This window comes from Lichenostomus cassidix, chromosome 7, assembly GCF_008360975.1.
Source record: "Lichenostomus cassidix isolate B80296 chromosome 7, HeHo_3.0, whole genome shotgun sequence".
Lineage (NCBI taxonomy): Eukaryota > Metazoa > Chordata > Aves > Passeriformes > Meliphagidae > Lichenostomus > Lichenostomus cassidix.
The window spans coordinates 16,100,442-16,125,304 of NC_139488.1; the positions used below are offsets into that span (position 1 = coordinate 16,100,442).

The window sequence follows — 24,863 nt, forward strand, 5'->3', positions numbered from 1 at the left end:
CATCTCATCCGCAGCCCCTCACCGTGTCTCTCCGTCCGCGTCAGATATTTTACCAGACAAAGGGCAGATGTTTCTCTTCATTTATTAGTAGCGCTTTGAGAGAGGCGGGGAGCAAACAAACGTGCAAAACACTCCGGTCTCGGGTCGGAGCCGGGCAGGGCGGCCTGTGGCAACCGGGCACCGGCCGCGGAACCGCGCCTGCCTCTCCGAGCGCCCAGCCCAGGCCCGGCCGGGGCGCGGGGAGGCAGCGCACGGGGGTACGGGAGCGCCTTTGCCGGGGAGCTGCGGGCACCTTCGAGCGTCACAAGCGCCTCTCCGGCCGGGCGCACCCACGGCCCGCGAAGAGTTCCGCGGAAACGAAGCTAACGCGGGTCTCTCTCCATTTCTCCCCCCAGATACCGAACGAGACAGAGAGAAAGATAAGCGAAGAAGCCCCAGCATTGAAAATACGCTGCAAACATTTGCGTCTCGAATTCAGTATTTTGCCTTTGTCTGTGCAAGGTGTCGATTTAGGACTTTAAGAACTTAAGAGTGCCAGAAAATCCCCCACAAAGAACCCCAGGTCATTATAAAGACGATATCTAGCCACCATAAGCCTTTGAAATGACCTTTGGCTCGTATAGCAATAACTCACCACTTAATGAACAACCAACGGAAGCGCCTCCGATAGCTCACAACACAACAGACCTTACAACTTTCCACCAAGTCTTCTCTCTCCCTAAACAAACTCAGTAGGATGCTACATTCCCCTTCCAAATCACCTTAATTTATGCTGGCAAACTGGAGTTAGGGAAGTGGAGCTTCATGATTACACATGATGCTCGCTCAGGTTCCTGGCCCGGGCCTGTCCCGGTAACGTCTTATATAATGTATTCACGTGGGCGTACGTCAACTTTAAGTGCTTTATTTTTTTTTAAGAGAATTCATTAGAAATAGCACTTTACACGGTGTGTGAAGGCAACCTAAGGTGGGCTGCACCTTAGCCCCTGAGCGGAGAGATCATAATATTGCAAACCGAGTCATTGTTAGCCGCTGTTGATTAACACGGTAAGTTTTCATTTTGTGCCTAATTAATTATCGACTTCTCATCCCTTTCTGAAGCAGCTTCTCAGCCTCACAAGCGATAGCCTTCTAGCTCTAGACATGCTTTATTTAGCCAGAGTTTGGCCAAATACCAAGACTTCCACGGCCACAGGAGCAAACCCCAAAGTTTGTACTGTGGAAAGAGGAGTCTGGGCACCCTGGGGTTGTGCTCGGCTCCCAGCGCTCGGAGAAGATGTTGCCAGAGCTGAATCCAGGGAAATCTTTAGAATTATTCAGGCGTAGGACCAATATAGGTGTTATTGAAATTTTAGGTGAAGTTATAAGTGAGTGCTTCCATCGAGCCAAATGAAATGCTGCTTGCAGTAATTGGATTCAGCTGACTAACTTGGCAGGCCAGCAGCTTGGAGGCATACAGCTAAGAAAAATGTTCAGTGCTTTTAACTTCTGATCGAGCAGAGCAACACTCAACAGAAAATAAAAATAAATAAATAAACACCCTAACTTTCTCCTTTTCCCTTGGCCTCCCACCCTGCTTCCTTCGGGACACTCCGACCCCCGCCGAGGACTCGCCCGGGTGACTCGGGGCGGGCAGGATCCGTTCCAGCCTTACACACGCTCCTGCTCGACCGCACAACGGCGGGCTTTACGCTGGGGCTTTACAACAGACATAACCGAGAGTTCACCCGGGCTCCAGGCAAGCCACCAGTCAGTAGAAACAGGCGTTCCTGGGAGAGTCGGGCTAGTTGCAGCAGCCCAAACGGGAGCTGAGCTCTAAGTGTATGCGGGGAGGCTGTGTGGTCGCTTCCAGACCCCCAGTCCTCCCAGAGAGGCACCGGTCCCCCCAGGCATCTTCCCACCGCCTTATTGATCAAACCACACAAATGCAGGGCAAGAAACTTCTCGGCAGATAAATATCAAGCCGTGCTTCAAATAGCATGTGTAACTCGAAGGTATGAGCATACCGGTAATAGCAGTACTAAAACAACTGCGGAAGGAAAACAACAGCCACTAAGGAACACGAATACACTGCGAAGGAAAAACCTTCGGGAAGACACTTGGCACGAATATTTAAGGGATCCTGTGTAGGGGCGACATTACCGATGAGCCTATTTCAAATCGTCCTTTACAAATCAACACGGCTACCCCCTGCCCGGCTAACCACGGCAACACATTAACGTGATGCTCAATCTCACTTTGGCAATGGGAGCATCTAGCAAAGTTGTCTCTTCCTCGTTTGTTTGCTTATTTGTAATTCCCTTCCTGAAACCATCGAAAATTGGGGAAAGGACAGGGTTAAAAGTATTCCCCTAGCCTTTGGAAAGGAGTGCACTTTTTTATTTAAAGAACACAGTAAAAAGAAGATACAGCTTAAAACGTTCAAGTAGGTGGAGACCACTCCATACATTTGCAGCCGCTATGGACAGAGATTGCAAACAAATTCCAGACCGTCTCTGAGTAAAGGAGATAATACAGCCCCTGCGGTTAAACGTCCCATTTTGTCATGCAGTTGCTTACCTGTGTATCAATTTATCATAAACCTGGGTTCCTCACTTTTCAGGATCTGCGCTTGCAGTTCTTATATCCTTCACCCTTTGTCTGCAGACAATACTCTCCTAAACCTGATCTTGCGGTTTTACAAATATTTCCATACACCAGAATTCCCGATAGAACGAAAACAGGCTCAGGCTCAACTACCAATAAAAGAGAGCGAGTGGAAATCGGAATTTGTTGGGCTTTAAAAAAAAAAAAAATCAACACACAACCCTTTAGCCATCAGCCTCCTGGAACCAACGACAGCAATTGGCCGGCTCCTGTTTTGTTTTGGTTTTAAATCGTGCGGCCATTGATGAATTTTGGGGGCGAGCAGGAGAAATCCCTTTATAATCAGAAATATAGGCAGTGCCTTAAAATACAGGCATATTGGCCCACGTGATCGCAGAGCAGCGCGCCGGGGCCGAGGCTGGCGCGCTCCCCGCGCCCCCGCGCAGCGGGGCTGCCGCGCCGGGCCCTTGGGGCGGGTGGTCCCCGCGCCCCTGCGCGCCCGCCCCAGCTGCCCAGCCGCTCCGCACCGCGCCGCTCCGCACCGGGCCGCGGCCCCCGCACTTACGCACCCCGCGGGGCCGGCGGAACCGCGGGAAAAGGTGAATTCCGCGGGATGATCCCGGAGCGCAGCAATTCCCAGCGGAGACAGAGGAGGTATTTGGAACCGGCTGCGGCCGGGAGCCTGTGCCGAGGGCAGCTCCACAGCAACGCTGCTCCGGCGGACAGGCGCTGAGGCCCACTGGCGTGCGCGACTTTTTGCGTTCTCCTTCTCCGGACCGGGAAGATGCGGGGCAGCGGGGACTACCCCTGTCTGGAGGCTAAACAAGCGTTGGGAAAAAAGCCCTCATGACATTTGTGCGTGTGTGTGGCTGCCCTGAGCCTGCCTCCCTGCTCCGTGTGTACGAAGAGACATGGAGCAAACCCTGTGTATATCTGTCATGTGTGCCCACAAAGCTCCCCAACAATACCAGTTAGGCAAAAGAAAAAAAATATATATATTAGCTTCTCTCTTTGAGTTTTTGGTAACATATCTGTAGCTATAAATACACAACACCTAATCTAACATCTGCTATGATTTCATTACCATCCAAAGCATGGAGATGTGACAGTAACGTATTACCTTACAATACTAACTGTAAGTGCATTGTAACATTTATCTAAATTACATTTCTTTTCCTGACTTTGCAAACCAGTTATAAAAAGATTGGAGTCCAGTGATGGAAACATAAGTTCAATGTAAATTATTGTGTACGGCTTCGGATTTATAATCCTATATTTCTTCAAAATGATGCACTTAAATCTCGCCTCAAGTAAGAGGTAATGGTTCTTTATATCCTTTTCAGTCAGCCATATATTTTGGTGTCTGGGTAGTTTTGCCGAGCCCCCCGCGCTCGCGTGTCTGTGTGTACATACAGCAACCCCTACACGCACAGCGTGTTCTGCATACTTGTGTACATGCACACAAAGCCGAACATAATTCTGGTCGCTGTTTAGACATTTTGGATGACGGAGAGGTCTTTAGCTTCCTACACAAAAGTGCGAGGGGAAAAGTTGGACACGAGCAAAGAACACGAAGAGGATTGAGAAGAAAATGCCTTTTAGGAGGGCAGTTCGGAAGCCCCCGGAGAAAGCCTCACAGCCCTTCGGTGTCTTTTCAGAGTGTAGTGCTTAAAAAAAAGAAAGAAAAGAAAAAAGAAAAAAAAAAAAAGCCGCAGGCAAATTTAACGTGAAAATGGAGGACGGCTGAAATAAAGGAGCACCTTTGCCACCACCACCAGAATTGAGATATCGTAAAGGGGACTGAAAAAGTATTAAGGAAATGTTAATCCTTTGGCTGGTGGGACTCCAGCTTTGCGCGAATTTGTCTCCAGTAAAGGATCTAAGACTTCTTCAATCGGAGCATATGTTCATAGAGCAATAAAACAGAAAGATTTACAGTCTCCGCCCGCCCCCCAGCAGCCTCGCACCCTTTCAGGAATTACTTATGATGATTTATAACAACAACTCCGGCAATTGTCAAACTGATAAAATAGCCCGGGCTATATGCGAGAATAAACGCTCTTATGAAAGGGTTGCGATTTATGTTCAGGTCCATTTTACTGCGTGTCTTGGTGGAGTTTGGTTTCTTTCCCGGCCCAACAGGATAATATAAAACTTCATTGATAAAAATGTAGGAGTTCTCGTGAAGTAGCAAATCTGTTCCTTAGTCACTACCAAAGCACATAAACATTTGTCATCTTTGAATAATTGAATTAATGTGTTATTGTTTGAATGTATAATTCATAACATAGGAAACTTTGTCTCTGTCCTGCCACTGAAACGGAAGCAATAAAAAGCTACAATCTAGGGTTTTTTAGAAATTACTCCAGCAAGGGATAATAAAGAATATCCTGTTTGCAGAAGGTATTTCCAGCTGACTGGGATTTCACAGAGAAATCTCAGACTGGTCCGCATTCTATGGAGTTTATCGAGACTGGCTTTGTATAAAACCACAAACGCTATTTTTCCCTGGTCCGGGCTGTTGATCGGGGACTTGCAAGCCGGCATGCCCGCCTCGGGGGCTGGACGCGGCCGGACTCCCCCGCAGCCCAGCGCCGGGCGGCGAGGCTCGGGCGGCCGGGGCAGGAGCGGCCAGGGCGGCCGGGGCAGCGGGGCCGGAGCGGAGCCGGCCTTTGTGCGGGCGGCGGGGGAAAGGCGCGCCTGGCGCTGCCTCCGGCCCCGCTGTCAAACACGCACAGCAAAATTTACGGCCCCGCTTGCCAAGGAGCTGAGGGCCTTTCCCCGCCACTGGGACCGGGCAGCGGCTGCCCTGACAGCCGCATTGTTTCCTCCGCTCCGCTCCGCGGCACCCCGCGCAGGCAGCCGCGGCCGGAGCCGCCACTCCGGGAGGCGCTCTGGCTCAGCCTCCCTGCTCCGCGGCGCTCCGCGGCGCTCCGCGCTCGTCCTCCTTCCCCCGCTCCCTGGGAAGCAAAGGTCATCGCTTGCGCCCGGTCCGGTTCCCGGCCGCTGCCGCGCTGGAAATCAGGAAGCAGCGTGCCCTATTTGTCAAGTGTTTGACAGCTGAGTTCATTAAGGCTTAAATAAGGAGGAATAAAAGTAAAAAATATTTACGTACCGGGCGTCTCTTTTTCAGCAGCTACCAAAGAGCTAGGTGTGCAGGGAGAGGGACTGCACCCTTTGTATATTATATTCTTGGGATCTCTTCAGTTTTCAAGTCTGATAGAGTCCTTTGCTTGGCAGATTAATGACGACTCCGTGTTTCTTAAGGGACGTGCTGAATTAATTATTTCGCAAATCACGTGGTCAGGACTTGTAGAAATCTATTCTTATCATCTTCCTTGCACTTTGAAATTCTGCCTGTTATGACTGTTCCTAGCAAGATTATTTTGGTCTCTAGGCTTGGGGGGAAGGGGAAAGAAAAAAAAAAAAAAAAGGAAAAAAAGAATCAGGGGAAAGGGCTAACAAACATGGCCGTTGGAAGCGGTGTGGCTCTGCACCGAGAGGTCCCTATTTACTGTACTGTACAGTGAGTGGGGTTTGCTATTGACTCTGCCTTTCCTCTTCATTCTTACCTTAACGACTAGTGGTGATATAATATACAGAACTGTATTGATGTATCGGGAGTAACAGGAGGAGCCATTAAACAGCAGAGAGAGGAAGTATAATCACAAGATATGCCTCAATATTTAAACTTAGAGAGTGTGTGCTTAGAAAGGCAACCTCACCCTCCCCTCGGCGCACTTGGGCACTAAGGACACATGCTTTCTGCTGTGCAGCCCGCTCCTTGCCCGGGCTAAACCAGAGACTGGATTTTTGGACTCGTGCCTTGACCACACTCCAGGAGAGGACAAGCCCTCCCTGACAAGTACTTATGACAAAAATAGTGCAATCGACTTCTCCTGGCTAGTTGTATGTGTTATTGTCTGAGGTGCTCACGCAGGGAAGGGAAAAAAAAATATGTTTGCCGTAGGTGCATGGGAAAGTTTAAAGTCTCCAAGTTGTGTTTTCTTGTGATCTTTCTTTTGCATCTGCTGTCAAAGTGAGGCTTACAGCTCAGGAAAAGCTACTCTCTGCATGCCAATTTCAAATTTCCATTTCTTTATTTAATTGACTCTTTCCAGGACTCACCTAAAAGACACACATCTGTGTGGGCATCGACGTGACTTCAGGTGTGGCTCCTTGCCTCCTACCACACATGCAGAAATCCGGGAGTCATTCTAGGAGGGCTTGTTAAATGCAAAGCAGCAGCAAATGGATGACAGGCACTTTTAACTGCAGCCTAAAAGTAAATATAGACTCCAGCTTGGCCTAGAGTCACACCATTATAGCTGAGGCAAACAGCAAACCTGTTCAAAGGGACATTTGGAAGGATGCTATGCAGAGTCACTCATCTTTTAACACTGTAATGATGGGAGGGACCAGCATTTTCACAGAAGAGACATCCACCTTGTAAGGACAGCTTGTTCAAGGTACAAACCAGAATCTATTTTGCTACACCTTTTATTATTTCAAAAGTATGTGGAGGGCTTACATCAAAACTACAGGCGACAGTTAGTATAAATAACGCTTTAATCAATGGCAGCAAAACATCAGCAAAGTCTATAAAAAGCATCACACTTTAACAGAGATGAGAACAGTGCTGGACAATGCGACCGTTAACAAAGGCTCCAATGCACAACGTTCACCCGTGATAGACAAAAATAACCAGCTTCCCTTCATACACAAAATAACTCTGGAGGAAGGTTAAAACCGTTGAAAAATAAACCTCAGGTTCATTTTGCACGGGAGAAAATGACCAGTGGGTGCTCCTGGTCATTATTACAGACATTCCTGACCATTCAGAGCATTGGCGGCTGGAAACTATTTCTTTTTGGTACCCTCTGCCTCCACTTCACGTATTCTCCGATCTTACAGTGCAATTACACCTATGTAAACCTATAGTGCTCCAGCCTCGCTCAAAGGGGACTTGCAAACAGGGTTGTAAGAGCTGCGCCTGCTGAAGCCAACACTCGTCCTGGAGTTATTAACATTTCAAAAGACAATGAGACAAATTCTGCTCGCAGCTACATCCCTGTTTGACTTCAGTGGGCGGGGGAAGGAAATCTGGGAGCAGAAGTTGGTCCTTTAACTTCGGGAGCCATCTCGGTTGATTAGAAGCAAAAAGCAAAGATTTGCTTATCCAAGGCCATTATTTTCCAGAACTGTGCCACAGATGCCAAAGTTGGTAGGTCTCTCTCGAATAACACTTTTGCCCTGCTCTCAGCCAACTTATCAGACTTTAAGAAAACAGCAGGGGTCCGGGAGGAGGATTTTCAAGACGAGCAGCTAGAGAGGTTTTACTTCCCCACACCCTTTTTTCTTCTTTATTTCAATAGATACGTATGAAGAGCGAAAGGATGGGTTTGAGCAGCCCTGGAGAGGAAAGGCCACTACTGCAGGAACCTGGTGTAACAAAACTTGAAAACTTGTCTCAGGAATTCCCTCCTCAAGCGCTGCTGCTAGCTGCTCTCCATGCTAGAGAAAGGGAAGGGTAGTTTGGGTCCAAAAGGTTAAGGGTTTAGAGGTCACTCTTCCCGGCTGAAATACAACTAATCGAATAGAAAATTTGTCCTCTGGGTGAACCTGTTCCTGCAATTTAGCCGAACTTCAGTAAAATACCTTTTCAGCTTCTCAACGTGAAGGCGTCAGAAAAAAGACGTCTTTACTATGTATGAACTCGGTGCTTTTTGTCATAGAAACAATGATGCGAATAATGCGGGAATATCCATCTTTAATATCACGACGTGGAGATATTCAAGTATTGCCATGTGCAAGTCTGAGAACTGGGCTAACCCTAAGGAAGAACAAAGAGTTTTCTCCAGGCTCTAAAACAAAAGACCAAGTCTTAAAGACACTTTGCGGACTTCAAGGGATGAGAAAAGGGCAGAAATTAACTGCTGGCCACAGTTAGCTTTGCCGAATACATTCTTGTTGAAAAGCTCGCCTTTTATTTTCGAATTAATTCAAGCCCATTTTGGCCAGTGTTTTCCCGAGCGAGCCCAGAAAGCCGGGAGTTCTCAGTGGGAAGCATCCAGCCTGGAGAAGGGCACGTTAACTCACCCCCTGCTCTTTCCACCTCTCTTCAGCGCTTGCTAGGAGTTTCCTTCTTTGCCACTTTTCTCTTTAATAAAGGGATCACCTCGTTACAATTTCGACTATGTGGTTCCTCTCCTAGGCTGCCCTGAGGGTACAGGAGATAAGGGCTGAGCTTTAAAATCGCCTGAGCGGAGGTGTAAGCGGCTCAGGGAGTTGGTTTGGTTTGGCTTCGTAGTTACAGCGCACTAAAACTTTGGAAACCAGCAGCCAGGGACAAATTCGTGGTTATTAGACCAGTTCTGCTCCCATCCAAACCTTTCCTCTTTCCTAAAAGCAACTTGCTGAGATTTCCAACCATTGCAGTCACGTGTCATGGTTTGCTTAAAAATAATCATCGTTCTTAAAATAAAAAAGAGAAAAAAATTCAAAAGGAAAAACAAACAAAAAAAAGCCGCCGCCACCACCACCACCACCACCAAAAAAAAAAACCCAACCATATCTAACCAAAAAACCCACCCAACCTAAAAAATCCACCCTAACCTACAAACTAAACAAACCAAACCCACAAAAACCCAACAGACCAAAATAAACCCAAAACAAAACAAAGCAGCAACCCACATAGACTATCTCTCTCTAACAGAAAAGAAATTTAAAATCTGAAAGAATGTATTCAGCTTTTAGCTTTGAATGGCTCGGTTTATATCAGAAATTGCATTAATTTCTCAGTCTGGGTTGCTGGGGGTTTTTTGTGGGGTTGTTTTCTGTGGTCTCCCATCTTTTTTTCCCCTTTCCTTTTTTAAATGAGGTATCGATGGTTTAAAGCACAGCGCTGAGCAGAGCAGACTTTGGAAACAAATTTCAAGCCTGTTAGCTCTGGATGGCACACGGTAAGGAGCAGGGATGCTTTTCCTATTCACAAAGAAGGAAATTTTTGAAAAAAAAGGGGGGGGGACAAGAAAGTTGTGTACGTTCAAGACAAGTAAACATTACATATGTGTTCATGAGACTGGGAAGGAAAAATACTGTATTTCAGCTCCCCTTCCTCGTTTTTGGTTTGACTATTTTTCCTTTTGTTTTCATTCTTTTATGTAACAAATAAATAAATACACTAACACTATCAGAACATAAAATAACCCGTTTTCACTTAATTTCTAAGCACACCTTCTGAGACGTTATGGAAATGAGCAAGTACTTTCATTACACCGAGAAAGGTAAAGCAGCACAAAAAAAGTTCACAATTACTAGTCTTTATGTTCAAATAACAGACTGTGCTATGAATTTCCTGCCCTCAACTTGCCCAATATGCATCCTCCCGAAATTTTATGGGATAAAAAGACAATTAAAAGTACAAATCCCAGAACAAAGCATCCAATCTTCACTTTTGAATTCAAAACTGAAAGACAGGACAGTTTCATTTTCAATGATTTATTATTTTTTAAGGACAGAAGATCTCATTTAATATTTTCCCAATTCCCACTGCCTGCATGATGGTTTGTTTGTTGGTTTGTTTGTTTTTCCCTCTCTCTTTCTTTCCCCTTTTTTTTTTTTTTTCCTTTTTTAGGTTGTGCTAGCAGAGGCAAATAAAATAAAGTCCAAAGTAGCGTCATTTCGTCTCCTTTGTACAACAGTACCTTAAAGAAAGATGACAGTTTCTCGTGTCCTTAGCTGCTACATGCAGGTTCTGCTTGGGCAGTGTCTGTTATGTACAGTACTGGTCAGAAGCGAAGGATGAAATGGAAAATTTCACCTCTTCTACAAAGTTGTCAAGTCAGTCTGATGGTCCTTGGAACCAGTTTGTAAATGGGGGTTTGAACCAGAGGAAGAAGACCTGCCCTTCGTGTTGGGCAGTTTGTGATCTTTTTTCCACTTCATTCTTCTGTTCTGAAACCAGATCTTGATCTGGCGCTCAGAGAGACACAAAGTGTGGGCTATCTCGATACGGCGGCGCCTGGTCAGGTACCTGTTAAAATGAAATTCTTTTTCCAGTTCTAGGACTTGCTGTCTGGTGTAAGCTGTGCGGGAGCGTTTAGGTTCCCCTCCGTTGTAATTGGGATTCACTGGGAAAGAAATACGGAGAACTTTTACAAAGCTAATCTTGACTTGCCGGTCCGACTTTACAAAAGAAAACCTTATGAGCTGCGAGCATGTGGCCGAGCTGGATTCGTCCCAGTTGCTTACAATGGCCGGGCCGCTTTCCCCCTCGTTTGAGGCAGGCACTACGGGCACACGCAGCTAGGTAGGCTGGGAGCCTCTAGAAGGCTCCTAAAATGGAGTTTTATCCAGCACGGCAAAGCCCCGCATGGCCAACGGCCTATTTCCTCAGCAATAAAAATTTATGGCGAGTGTAATTGGCCGCCTCGGTTTAAAAAGCTCGTCCACGAGCCTGGCGGGGGCTCGGGAGAGCGCCGCTGAGGACGATCGGAAGCAGGGTAGAAGAGCAAAGTAAGAAGAGGATCCTTACCCGAGTTAACATGGACTTTCTTCATCCAGGGATAAACTACTGCTGGCTGTTTAACTGCGGAGCCGTTTGGGGGTTTGAGGGCCGGCTGCTGGCTGCAGGCTCGCGAGTTGGACATTGGAGGCGGTGGACAATGCTCTGCTGGGCCGGGGAAGTGGCTCGCCGGGCCGGATTGCTCCTGTCCGTGACCCCGCGGCTGCCCGGCAGAGCCCTGGGCATTGCTACAGCTATAGGGCTGCTCGCTGTAGTTTGACCGTGGGTAGAGTCCCTGGTGCTGGAAATCAGAGCCCTGCGAGGCACTGTAGTACTCGGCCCCCTGCTCGCCTAAGTAGCTATTCTGCAAATATTCCTCACAAGGAGGAAATTTGGGATCCACATACTTAGAGTTCACCATATACGAACTCATGGCCATTAATTTCTGAAGGTAGAAAATACTAATTTTTCTCGTGTTGTCTTTTTTCCCCCCTGCCATAGAGCCCTCCTACTTGCTGTCAACTGAATAAAGTTAGGCGGGCATGTGACCGGCCCGGCCAATGGGGAGCCGGGCGCCCACCGCCGCATTTCCCCGCATTTCCAGCGATTCCACTCAATAACATCCCTCTAACCGAGTGACCCCCCTCTCCGGCGGGCCGCACCCGCAAACCAGGTACCGGAGGTGTAGGGGTACCCCGGGGCGGCGGCCGCTGCCCTGCCCACAGCCTTTTGTCTGAGCCGGCTTCCCCAGCCCCGGGGGATGCTGCCCTGCCGTCCGATCCACTAGCCAGGATCGCCACCGGGGCTTGGTACCTCGCTTTAAATAAAATAAGAGAAAGAATCGAAAGGAATATACAGAGCGATGAGCTGAAGCGGGGTTAAAAGGATAGAAACTGATAAGCAGGCGAGGAAAAGAAAAGCCATCAAAGAAGAGGGTAATATGATGTACAATAGATCTGTCCTGTCTTTGTCTCGCAGAGGTCATCCAAAAGTTACCAGAATTTAGTTCTGCTGAATAAAATTAGGCAATCAGTAACTTCTCATTCACTTCCAAGCCTCAATATATACATGTGCATATGTATGCGCGCACAGAAGCAAACGCCAATCTATATTTATAAATCTATGCATGTATGTATGTAAAATCATACAGATGGCAAGAAACAGTTCACTTTTAACCACTAAAGTTCAATCAATTGAACTGGAGACGTCATTTAATTAGGTTAAAAATATCACGGCTTTAATGAGATAAATTCGGTCTTCATTCATCAATATCATTCCTGGAGCACAAGTAAATACATTCCAGTGAGGCGAATGCTGCTTTTGCTGCTGTCGTAAATATTTTGATGCGATCTGGACCCTTGACAGGGAAATTTTGCTAAGGTCTGGCATATCTAGCTAATTTATGTGTACCTTATAAAAGACTCATTTACTGATTGATAGATAATTTTTTCCCCCAGAAAATTTGTAACTTCTGGTGAGTTTAACTGTTTAAATTCACAGATCGTCAGGGAGAGTTAGGACTGAACGACAACTGAAGTTTTAAGAAACGTCCTAAAACCTAGATAATAGGAGCGAGGCAGTAAAACTTTTATAATTTCTGAGTGTTCAGCACGCACATGCCTCTTGATTCCGACAGTATTTTAACTTTTAACCATTTGCAGAAAGGTGAAGTTTTTGCATCGACCATATATTCCCCTAGAATCGAATCTGTGACTATATGAATATCACACAAATTCGGTTCTACAGGGTATATATAGACAACGTAATAACATTCTGTTTTCATCTACAATATAGCAGGTCTTTGCAATTCTCTTAGTCTCACTGTCTTCTGAGGAATGCAAACTATTCTGCTGGCACTCACTTCTGAAATACAGTTTTGCAGGAAGGTGGGATTTCAGAAAAGATTCATGCTTCTTATTATTGCTGCAATAGAGCTATACGACTCTCCACCAATTCATAGCGACGAATTTCGCCTACCAAATTCTCAGAAAGACCTGCCGCTCTCTTTAAATTCTCTGCCATTTACGTCCTCGCTATGGAAAATGGACGTGGTCGGTCAAATTGCGCTATTTAGAATAATAATGGTTAAAGTAATTTAGGAAGGAGTGTTTAACTATTTAGGCTAACACGAATCTGAAGAGATTCTCCATAATTAGAAATCCCCCCCAAAATAAAAAAGAATTTTTAAAAAAATCGAAAAAGGAGTAAAACAGCCGACAACAGAAACAGCGGTTGGTGAAAAAGATGAGATTAAAAGCTGGAGTTAGTTGCTCTCGGGAAAAAGAGAGTTTCCAAATTTACCTTCATCCTATTATGCTGGTCTAGCTATTATCCCCGCGATCTGCCTGCGAGCCTCAGCCTCGCACCCTCCCAGGTTTTCCCCGCCGTAGCGTTTATGGTGAAGGGCAGGGCGAGAGGTCAGCCGAAATCATTTACAAACATATCACAAAGTTTCATTATTTTTACTTTGTCGACAGCGGCACACAGGAGTACAAAAGTTCATGAATTGTGTCTGACCCAGCTCCTCACTGCTGTCCTGCGGTCAACCTCTTCTCCTTCCACTATTTAAAACAGGCACCATAAGGACAAATAATGGTGCGGGTGTGATACATCCAACCACTGCGGAGGGCAGATTTGGGGGTGTTGAGCTTATCCGAGCGATGTGTACCGGATTGTTTGGCTGGCTCCAGCTCCCAACTGCCTGATCTGGGAGATTCTATTTTTAAATGTCTGCTTTCTTACCACTGCGGTGATGCCTTCTTCACAGCAAGTGCAACTCGAAACGACTTTACGTCCTTAATCTCCCCCCGGATTCTTTAAATATCCACCCTGCTATTTTCAGCATCTCGCCCCGCTTTCCCATCCTTTCTCTGAGGGGAGGTGGGATACCCCCCCGCCCTCGCGGGGGTTATTAACCACCCGGCTGAACTGGCAGGGTAACTCCCCTCCGCCCCCCAAAGCGAGCTATCGTTTGGGGCAGCCCCCGGCAGCGGACAAGGCTGCCGAGGGCTGCCCAGGGAGCAGCGATGGAGCTGGGGAAGCAGCAGCTCCCCGTTCTACTTAATACTACGCATTTTCATATTTGTTAGACGCTGTGACCTGCGTTTCACCTTATTGCACGACTTGCTCAGACAGGTCAAAGCCAAAGAGTTATTGATGAACAAAAGCGTTATATATTCACCTCCTGTTCAACTGCCCATACAAAATACTTTTGATCTATCAGGCTTTTTGTATTCTGGTTCATAATCAGTATGCTAAATGTACGTTGGCAGAAAACAAGTAATCCATACATTTAGGGCCGGCCAGGGAATAAAATGCCAAGGGCGTCTACGTAGCGCAAGACCGAGCTACGGGGGGAGGAAAGTTACCTATGCAGCACAATTGAAACTGCAGGGCTGGAGGCGATTCCTTAGTTCGTGTTTATAGGGCTCGAAAACCAATACTGCAACTTAAAGACAAAAAGACGGGTAGAAGCTTGGCACATATAGTGAAATAGATTATTTATCAGGAAACAGGGAGAGGAAACGGGGAAACGCAAATAAACACACTCAAACACTCCTCTGCTTTACATGCTCCCGGTCAGAATGGGGCTGGCAGATGTGAGAAGGGCAATGCTCAACCTAATGGATCTCCAAATATCGCAGGCTTTCTTTCCCTCTTTGAGAGACAAGCCGGTCTCAGCCTGGAGCACCAGGACCAAAGCACTTAGCTCCTCACTGGAGCCAGAAAGGTTCAGCAGCATTTCCTGATACACACTGATCTTCTGCCCTCCCCTCGGTCCCCCCTAGCGCAGCTCAGGCAGGACCATCTGGGATGCGAAAACCCCTACAGTAAAAGATTGCCCTCCTAAGCTCTGATAGCCCTTCCATTCCGTGCCTTCACAGCACTTAAATCCACGTTAGAATCTCCCTTGCCCCGAGACATCTAGCACCAGCAGATCAGCTCCACCGCCCGCAGAACCTCTGCAGCTGACCCGGCTGGCCAGCGCTGACCGCTCCCAGCTCCTGCCGCCTCTTTCACCCAGCCACTCTGTGCCAAACGAGGGGAACATCAGAAAGCAGGCACAGTTCTGCTTGGGATCCCGTCTGGAGAAAAGAGTGGGAGTAGCCAAGGTTATGAGGTGCTGGGATACAACGTGATCCCTCCGGATTCTGCACGGGGAGGCGCTGTACAGTCCCGCCGAGTTAAAATGGAAACGCTGCTAATTGCTTTGGAGTGCTTAAGAGCAGGACGACACCTGTACAGCCCTGTAATAAACCCCCAGGAGACTGCACCTCTGCTTTTAATGCTAGCCAGGATTATGGCATGGTACCACAAACGGACTCCACGAGAGCCTTCACATGCTGCCAATAGTCCTCCTCTTTTTTTTCCCCCCTCTCTTGGGGATGTGGGGGGGCAGCAATATTCATCAGGGATCATTTTTTTTTTTTTTTCGGTCTGAAGAGAAGAACCAGGATTTTCAAACAACGCAAACTCTACAAGAAATAAAAGGTTACTTACTGTGGATGTTCTTCCATGCTGCCGAACCTGTTGCAATAGAAACGTTTGTTACTGTTGTATTCCACATACGGGTGATATTTCTGGAGAACAGTTACAAACCACGTTTGATAGACGAAGGCAGAGAGGAGCTGGTAGTAAATCCTGCAAGCAGCGGAGTGGTGGGATGGGAGCCCCTTCCAAATGAGGACCACGTTGCATTCAGGCAGTTTTTTATGAACATACGCTTTCTCTGTGCCTGGGGTGTGATCTTTCACTTTTAATATTCGTAGTCTAAATTTTACACCGGATAATTTCTAAAGAGATGAAGAGCCAGACCTCCCTCTTTCACTGATGGAAAAGAAGAATAACAAAGGCCTTTTTTTCCTGTTGTTCTGTGGCAATCCAGTCACAAATGAAACATTCAGATCACCTTTGCTAAACCATCACCCACAAAATACGCCATGCAGCTTTATAGCCGTGCTAAGCACAGAAAGACCTACAATTTTATTACAATAAATATCTGATTACTCTAAGATAGACCCCTTTTAAGATCACCTAATTAACCTACCAGTAACCACGAGACGTGCGTCTTTGTTTGCATTATAGAAGGATAGATTTGACTTGAACTTTCCTTCAAATATTTTATTAAATATATTCAAAGATCACATAAGGGAAACAAATCCACACGCTTAGGCTAATGCTCCTGAAACGCGTCGTATATTTAGAGGTAAATAGTATTGTTTGGGTTCTTTTCTAGAGGTGATTTTTCACCTCTTCTATTGCTTTCCTACGACATCTTGGAGAGTTATTGTATTAAACACAGAGCAATTGCCTCTATATCAATAGTTCACTGCATAGAGCTTTCCAAGAGTTTTTTTGTTAATTTCTTTCTTTTTTTTCTTTCTTTCTTTTTTTTCTCTTTTTTTAGTTCTGTCCACTCTAAATAACACTTGGACCCTGCGAGGAGAGTGGATTAATATCAGCATTTTGACACGAAGCACTCCCTTACCGAGTCTTTCCTTTTTATCTTCCTTTTTTAATCAAAAGAAAATGTTTGTTTTATTTTTTTTAAAAAAAATATTATCTGCAAATAAGAAATCCTGTTAAATTGCGAAATCTCAGGCAGAGACCAGCCGGCTCATCCCGTCGCAGCCGTAGCCACCTGAGCTGTACCTGTCCATTTCCCCAGCAGAGGTGCTCCGCGGTGCCGGGCGGAGCAGCGCTGCCAGCCCAGTCCCACCAAGTTGCTCGGGTGGCAGAGAGCCCGAGCGCGGCGGCGGCGGTGGGGAGGCTGCTGGCGGACTTACTGTGCTCTCCCCCCGCGGCCTGGGGGACCCGGGAGCAGAGGTGCCTGCACGGTCGCATTCCGCCGACGGTTCCCTGCTAACACTTTCCCGATTACTGCTTCCAGGGACGAAAGCATCTGCACTTGTATGCTCTTAAACTAATTTATGGTGGGAATTATATTTTGGCTTGTCAACTCTCAAGCCATAAAACAAAGTTTATTGGAATCACGTGCTTCTAAATAGCCACTCAGGACTTATCTCTGTGGAACCATAAATAACCTTCAGCTTTAAACTTTTATTCGCTAAATAAAGGTTCTCTGAATCTGTCCTATAAAACGGGACCGGGTCGAAATAGCAGGGACGGGTGGAAGTTCAGCTGCGTGGCGTTTTGCCGGCCTTTTTGAGGAGCGTGTTTCAGGGAAAGCTGCAAAAGGGACTTAGCACTCCCAAACTTCTCCTAAGAAAGGAGCCAGGGGGTTTTGCTGCGGGTAGCCGTACAAGCCTTTCTTTATGGCTCTAAGGGTACAGGGAAGCCCATACACAAGAGGAAACAAAAAACAAACAAACAAAAAAATCCAACAAAACAAATAAAAAAAAACCAGCCACCAAAACAGAAAACCAAACCAACTGAAAGATGGAACCTTTTCTCCCCTTTTCTCCCCTTTTCTCCCCTTTTCTCCCCTTTTCTTCCCTTTTCTCCCTTCCCTGGATGTTTATGGCATTTTGATGAGGCTCCCCTGCAAAATGGTTTTGAGTCATTCATCTCAAAACTTGGGAGAGCTGTGCCAGGGGCTGCACGTTCGCCGGGCACCCGATGGATCTTTGTAAGTGACCAAACTGCTGCAAACACTGAGGGCACAGAGCTTCGGAAAGGGAGAAAGTGTGAAGCCTGCCACAATGAGATCTTTGAGGACTGGAAATTTAAGGACGGTTATAAAGCAATAAAAGAGCCCTGGTGTGAAGAGAGCAGGGTGTGAGTTAGCAAATGAGAATTTCAAGGAGCCCGAGCACAGGAAGTCAAATGTCCCTGGCAGTCACACAGCATGAAGAAAGCCGGGCATCAGCTCCCAATCTATCATGGCTAAGATGGGGACGTCGGAGCAGCCAGCAGCTCCTGGTGCATCCCAGGAAGGGTTTGTACCTTCGCCAGAGGGCGGGGAGCCGTGTCAGAGCCGCCGGGGACCGGCCGTGTGCACAGGGACCCGGCCACTCGCCCTGCCCGCGGGTGAGAGTGCGCCTCCGCCCGGGGGCTCAGCTCTGAAAAACGAGCCAAATGCAATTCCTTGCTGGGTGGTGGCACCAACTGGGTGGTGCCTGTTTAACAGCAGAGTCTGCTCTTACTCAGCCATTTCCTAACATGAGTCTGGCTACACAAGTATGAAGTCACCCAAAAGGGGCAGCTGGGCTCTGGCTATATTCTTTAGATGGCTCCAATCACAGCTGAACAATTTCTTTTCCTTCAGACAACAAGAGGCAACCCGAGGTCCTTCCCTGCTCCTGTATGATCCAGAGTGACTGTGCATTCCACTATTTTTCTTGGGTTTTGTCAAGGCCTTAATCATATGGCATCACCTTCGTGCTTTTTTAATGGCCTAAGCTGTGGAATAGACCTTTTCCCCTCCCCTGCCCAGGACAGCTGGCAGGGAGAGTGCATAAGGTGACATTTCAGACACAGTGCACAGTCTGAGAAACTTTATTGGCCCAAGGGATCCGGCCAGGAGCCACAGAGAGACAAGTGGGCTGCCTTGCATGGGGCTGACTTCAGAGTCTCTTTCAGCACAAGCATGGCCCATGTTCCCAGCCCTGGGCAGGCAGAGGGAAAAGCTTCCTGGAGCTCCCCAAACCTTGCTCAGGAACCTGGGCCTGGCCACAGTGGGCCCTGGATCAGATCAGGCTTTGTGGTAGCCTCTAGCTACCCTTCCCCCCAAACACACCACCCTCACTGGCCTCTGGAAGAAGCTGAAGGGAGGCAAAGTGGTCATCCCCGGGATGGTGCAAGAAAAGGCTACATAAGGAGTTGTGAGGAATAGGGTGCAATAAGAGAGTGCAATAGAATGTGGGGGAAATAGTCTGGGACAAGAACTATGATGCAGAGTCAAGTGTGTTTGCCCCAGGCCTGGCACTGGGTGCTGGGTGTGGCAAAAGTCCGGGCCCATGGGTGGGCTCCAGGCCCTGTGCCAGTACGGAGAGCATCACATCCCTCCCTAAGTATCTGCAGTCACTTTGGCTGCCTTGGCCTGTCTTGTAGGCAAGACTAGTCCGTAGTTTGGAGATGAGAGCCTGCCTGGCGTGTGCAGGAGGAGAGGAGCCATGGTGAGGCAGGTGGCATGGCAATCAGCCTGACAAAGTGTCAGCCCCTGGCAAATGGGGTGGCCCAGGCTGGACATGTGCTTCAGGCACACGTGTCTGGGAGACTGGGGCTGTGACAAGTGAGGCTGTGGGACAGAGAGAAATTGATGATTGAGATGGAACTCCCTCTCATTTAGGGACAAGATGAATGTCTCAGTAACTGAGTAATTCTAACCATGAGATTTTTGAAGAGGGAATTAGAACGATTTTCACATTTCCTATTCTAAAATGCAGATGTGAAAGTTGACTTTGAAGCTCTGGCCAGTTCATTCTCTAGGCTTTTATGCAAGTTTTCATATTTGGGGCTGACGATCTGTAGACAGATAAGAGGTGTAATGAAATAACACAGTAACAATTAGTTTCCCTCTGGTAATTGTGATAAAAAGGTTGGGGGAATTGAATCACATGTGTATGCCACCGTCGCTCACAATGCTACTTGACAGACATGACGACCGGCATCCTACCCCGAGGACCACACTGCCAGAAAATTATAGGCTCCATCTCTGACTTTGAAGACCTACTAAGCACCTTGATAGCGTCCAACGCATTTTGCCCCTCTTCTTTTATCACAACCCCGACTTTTCAGCAGTCGCCTCGTCGCCCATGCCCTCGCCGAGCAGGATGTGGGCATGCAAAGGCCCCTGCCTGCAGCACCCCACGCCCGCAGGCAGATCCGGTGGCAGCAGAGGCCCGGAGCGGGCAGGGCGGCGTCGAGCCGCGCCTCAACATCAAACAGGGGCAGCGGCGGCGACACCTCAGGTCCGCGGGGGAAGAGGGCGAGGTGTGCGGGGCAGGGAGGGGAGGCCGGGGGCTGTGGGAGCGTCTCGCAGGGGTAGGCACGGCCCGTGGGGGTGGGTGCTGCCAGGGTCGTGTCCGGGCACGGCTGGGGAAGGTGAAGCCTGTAGGCAACAGGTGAGGCGGAGGCGGGGAACTCTGCCGGGCCCTGGCTTGCAGGAGGCAAGGGAGGCTGCGCGGGGGCCGGGGGCTCTGCCCGCGGGAAGGGAGCCGGCGGGAAGGAGGGTGCTCTGGCACCCGCATCAAAGGGGACAGGGGGGAAGAGGCGGGTGCTCGACATCAAAGGGCGGGCTGGTGACCGAGAGGGCAGCGGGGCACACGAGGGGAGCCCCGCGGCACTCCGGGTCAGGCAGGGAGTGGGCGAGGGTGAGCGCCGGGGCGCGCCAGGGTCTGCGGGCCCGGGTCAGACGGGACAGCGCGGCGCTGGAGCGAGTGAGACAACTGGGTCGCAGCCGGAGACGCCCGAGGAGGGCGGTGGAGCCCCGCCCATGCCCCCCGCCCGCCGGTGGGCCTCTCCCGTGGGGAGGCGGGCGGCAGGCTACGGATCCCGAAGCTGGCGGCGGGGCGGTGGGCCCCTCGCCCCGCCGAGGGGAGAATGCCCAGGCTTGTCCTACAGCGCCTTCTCCTGGAAGAGGCCGTGGAGACATAAGGGCTGGTGGCGGCGGCCGGGGCCTGTCGCGCCCCCGGCGGTGGCTCCACAGCCCGGCCCGGCGGCCCTGAGGGCGGGAGCGGCGGGCAGGTGACCTGTCCCGCTCCGTCGGGGCGTGCGCCCACACGCGGACGGTGGCGGCGGAGCCGGGCCACGACGGCGGGGCCGGCCGGGCGGCTGAGGTGACCCCCGGCGCCCTGCGCTCTCGCAGGCTCCAGCTCGGATGGCTCCCGGCGTGGGGCACCGGGTAGGCATTGCGGGCTGCCTCCCCTTCTCGCCGCCCCCTCCCCCGCGGGCGATGGGAGGCGAGTGCTGGGCTTGGGCAGAGCCTGCTGCCGCTGAATGCACTTTTATTGCCTCTTGTCTCTCGCAGAGACCCTTCCTCCGCGCCCCGCCCGGCCTCCGCGACCTGCTGCAATGTTTATTGTGCCTCATCTTTTCCTTTCGCTTCCTGTTTTTTCCTTTCCCGCTCCAGCAGCATTGAGTGCCGCACTGCAGTAGAGCAGTAAATACCTTTAACAGCTGCCTGCCAACCGAGGGGTGAAATACCGTCTTTGTTCGGATTTTTCTTCCTGACCCAAGCGCTCATAAAACACCCCGTGGGAATGATATTTGTTTGGGGAACGAGAAAATGAATCGGCGGGATTTTCAGTTCTTAAGAGCGCAAAACCAACGTGTGTATCTTCGCCTAGCCTTATCGGGTTTCCCTGGTCCGCAGTTCACATCACCCCACTCCTTGCACCAAAGCCCTGCCAGACTCGGGGAACAGGGGCTGCACTTCTCCTCCAGGCAACCTGCAGCAGCCAAGCGGGAGCCCAACCTGACTTCCCAAATGGCAGCCGGTGCCAGCGGTACCCCCGACACTGCCACTTCCTGCCAGCTGCTTTGTGATGGTGTTTTAATACTGCCCTTGCGTCAGTAAAGGGTGGACTGGGAATCGACTGTTTCCTTTCAACACACACAAAAAAAAAAAAGAAAAAAAAAAGAAAAAAAAAGAGATGAATCATAAATTCTGTCGAACACATCGGGAAACGAAGCAAATGCTAGAAATGTGACACTGAATCCTGTATTCCAAAAATTTAAGAACACCAACACATCCATAGTCGTATCACGCTATGTAGGTGTATAAACAGATATTAAACTACAGTCCTAACATGTACCATGTATATATAAACATGCACATATAAATATATATATATATGCCATATATATGAACGAGGAAGTATTCATTTGCTATGAGTATTTGCAATTTCATAGGTATGTTTAAGAGCATAAACAGACCTATGTGTACTTGAATGTTAATTTAAAATAAATAAATAAATACACCCGATAAGAAAAAGAATCAGAGCAAAAGCAAGGAAGGAAGGAAGCCATTTAGAACAGAAAAAAATCCAAACTCCCACATAAACCCGTGGAATCATAAATGCATATATGTATCCGTACGTGTCAGCAGAAGGACCCGCAGACACAGACATGCACATTAGAATTCGTTAGAACTTCCTGCTTTTGTTTTCTTCTTTTTCCCCAGGCTACGAATAATTTCAAAACAGCTCAAGGACGAGATTTTCCGAAGTTTTTGGAGAGATTTACAGTCAAGTAGCTATAATTACTGTGTCACCTAGGAGGGATTCTGAGAGTGAAACCTAACACAGCGCATATTTTCCACGTTACTCTTGAAGACTGTTGCTGTGTTGAAAACTATTCGTCCCAAATACTGCCCAAGTCCTGCAGGAGCGCGGGGCGGCTGGCTAGTGCAAACAGGCAAAGCGTCAGGGACAGGAATCTTATCGCTTACTGTAGTGGGGCTCGGGCTTAGCGAGCTGGGGAGTTTCTCGGGGATGGATTAAAGAACAATTTCTTCTGTGGCTTTAAAATATGTACCCGGGGCATGACTCGCACCTTTCCACCCTCACTGTGTGCTGTTTAGTCAGGCGTTTTGTTTTACCGTTAATTAACTGGCTGCTTTTGGGGTAAAGGGCGAGTCGGCAAATTCCTGCAGTGCAACAGCACGATGTACTGCCAGCACCGACCATCGATGTGAACGCTGAATACCAAACCGCTGGTTTTCTACTGTGCACTAACATTTTGAAAATGAAGATGAGATGAGTAAAGCACATATATGTTCACAATAACGTACTTCCAAAGAATGTATGTACTACAGAGAGAAGCAGAGGTGTAGGTACGTATATACATGTATATAGGTAATGTGAACATGGTCGTTCATACATATATAGGTAAAGCAGGTATAGTTTACATAACTCTTCTCTCTCCTCGACATATTTCAAACTAAACCCGGGGTTTTGCTGTTTCGTTTATTTTGGAGAACTCGTCTCCTATTCAGCCCCCGACGATTTCCACGTGGGTAAGTAGCCGTACTGCGGGCGTGCGCTACCGGCCGCGGCTCGGCGCAGCATCCCCCGCGCTGCCCGGCGGCGGATCCCGGCCCGTGTGCTGCCCACCGTGCAGCTCGGAGCCGCAGCCCTCGCCCCGCGCTGCAGCGGGACAAGGATGTGAGGAAACGTCCCGGCGGGGCAGGCTGGCGCTCCCAGGGCTGACCCCGAGCGCAGCCCCCAGCTCGACCGGCTCGGCGGAGCCGCGTCGCGCCCTCCGCCCCCGCGGGAGCGCTGACCTCTATTCTCATGCGAAAACACCTGTTAAGCTTTAAAGTTACGCGACCGCCCTTCCGCCATGGGGAAAACAAGCCAAAGCATCACCATAGCACGCTTCAGGCTGGCAGGGGGGAAAGTATTGCAAAAAAAGAGGGCGTTATACTGGAAGAAACCCCACCGGCAGGCGAGGCACTGCCTGCGCGCACTGCACCGCAGCCTTCCGCCCCTCACCGCGGAACACCGAGACACCGAGGCCCGCGGCGCCTTTTCCATGAGAGACCGCGCCAAACAGCCGCTCTCACTCCGCGGCATGCCCACAACCACGATTAATAATAGTAACACCAGCGATAATTACAGTAGCAATAACAACAGCAGTCATAGTGGCAAAAATAGTAATAACAATACTAAAAGGAGGAATAAGGGGTTTCGAGGGACAGGTGACGAAGGGGGCAGGAGGACAGGGAGCCGGTGCCGTGCCGCATATCGCTGAGTACCGGCGACCAGCCCGAGGGGAACTGAGTGCTTACCAGTTCGCGGCATTGCCCGCCTGCAGAGAAGCCCGGGAGGGTCGCTGTAATCCATTTTGCACCCGCGTAGATATCCGTGTGCCGGAGGAGATAGCGGCAGCGGGGGCATCGAGAGGTGGGAGAGGAGAGAGGGGCTGCAGGCGGCACGGCGGTGGGCGCGGGTTTCCGCGCATCCTTCCGTGGGCGCGGGAGAGGAGGAGGCGCGGGGTCGGGGAAATGCCAGTGCGGCAGCGGCGGGACCGGCCGCGGATTTGGGGGAGCGGGACACAAACATGAGGGCGACTGCCATACACCTCAGGCTAGACAAAGGTTAGAAAAAGAGGGGCTGAGGCTCTCTGAAGGCAGAATGCAGGGGGAAATTCGCCAGGGAAATCAGGAAAAGGCCATGAAAGCGCTCGCTGCCTGCACATGACCAGCGGCAGCCAATGACGAGCCCAAATAGGTCATAAAAAGGTCTATTACCAAGTTGTAAATTTTCTTCAAACAAAAAGGAATTTACTGCAATTCCTTGCGGATTTTGCACATACTGCTTCCCAGCGCCATGTTTCTTTCGCCTGCGCGCTGCGCTTTTATTGAGTCTTCGGTCCCGCCTGCCCTCGGCCTGCGCGCCACGGGCGCGGTGGCGGAGCCCCGCGAACACGGCTGGGACGCGGGAGATCCGCGCGGGCCGAGGAGAGAGGGGCAAGCGGTCTCGGAGCCGCATAAAGAGGGGCAGGGCACTGTGCCGAAGGATCCGTTTCTTGCCCAAACGAAAGGGGGCTTAACCCGCATCCCCACCCTCTTCCCCCACCCCTCCCCACCGCTCCGCCGGGCACTAAAAGAAACCACATCTGCTTTAGCGCCCACTACTGAAGCGGAAGCCGTCGCAGACATAAAAATAGTCCGAGCCTCTTCCCCAGCCCGCACTGAGCGGATCCCGCAGGTTGCGCCGGGCACTGTGACCGCGCCCAGAGCAGGCTGCCTCCGCCCCCGCTAAAACCTTCCCGGGGCACCAACAGGAAAAATCCAATTCCTATAAAAAGTATTCTAAAAAAAATTAAATGGGCCTGTGTCCACAAGGAATACTCGGCTCGGAGA

General features: G+C 49.5%; 2 protein-coding genes across 8 annotated transcripts in view; both read right to left on the minus strand.

The window, feature by feature from the left end:
• The window catches only part of HOXD3 (homeobox D3), a 31,730-nt gene extending 7,809 nt beyond the window's left edge, over window positions 1–23,921 (minus strand). For 2 of the 6 annotated variants that reach the window (XM_085066383.1, XM_085066378.1), the window contains exon 1: window positions 23,787–23,921. The gene's annotated coding sequence lies outside the window, so the exon portion shown is untranslated. Of the gene's footprint in view, window positions 1–22; window positions 738–761; window positions 1,942–5,701; window positions 6,062–23,786 lie in introns of those variants that run through there. The other 4 variants (XM_085066382.1, XM_085066384.1, XM_085066379.1 and 1 more) reach the window with 3 other exon arrangements.
• On the minus strand, window positions 6,912–23,913 carry HOXD4 (homeobox D4). 2 transcript variants are annotated; one of them, XM_085066386.1, is made up of 4 exons: window positions 23,787–23,913; window positions 15,593–15,619; window positions 11,123–15,177; window positions 9,128–10,718 (listed from the first exon to the last, which is right to left on the minus strand). In XM_085066386.1, exons 3-4 carry the CDS (start codon window positions 11,589–11,591, stop codon window positions 10,414–10,416), a joined length of 774 nt encoding a protein of 257 aa, XP_084922512.1. In that variant the 5' UTR covers window positions 11,592–15,177; window positions 15,593–15,619; window positions 23,787–23,913; the 3' UTR covers window positions 9,128–10,413. The 2 variants fall into 2 exon arrangements, 1 of the variants encoding a protein (XP_084922512.1); XR_014853462.1 differs by lacking the exons at window positions 15,593–15,619; window positions 23,787–23,913 and adding an exon at window positions 6,912–9,060 and having other exon boundaries at window positions 10,293–10,718; window positions 11,123–15,582.
• Window positions 23,922–24,863: the final 942 nt, after the last annotated feature.

What these genes read in the sequence shown, in the direction of transcription:
- HOXD4 (XM_085066386.1), bottom strand. Translation starts at nt 11,591, where the DNA reads ATGGCAGGGGGGAAAAAAGACAACACGAGAAAAATTAGTATTTTCTAC. An exon ending in GAAAGTCCATGTTAACTCGG is followed by an intron (nt 10,719 to 11,122) that starts GTAAGGATCCTC and finishes TTTCTTTCCCAG; the next exon opens with TGAATCCCAATTACAACGGA.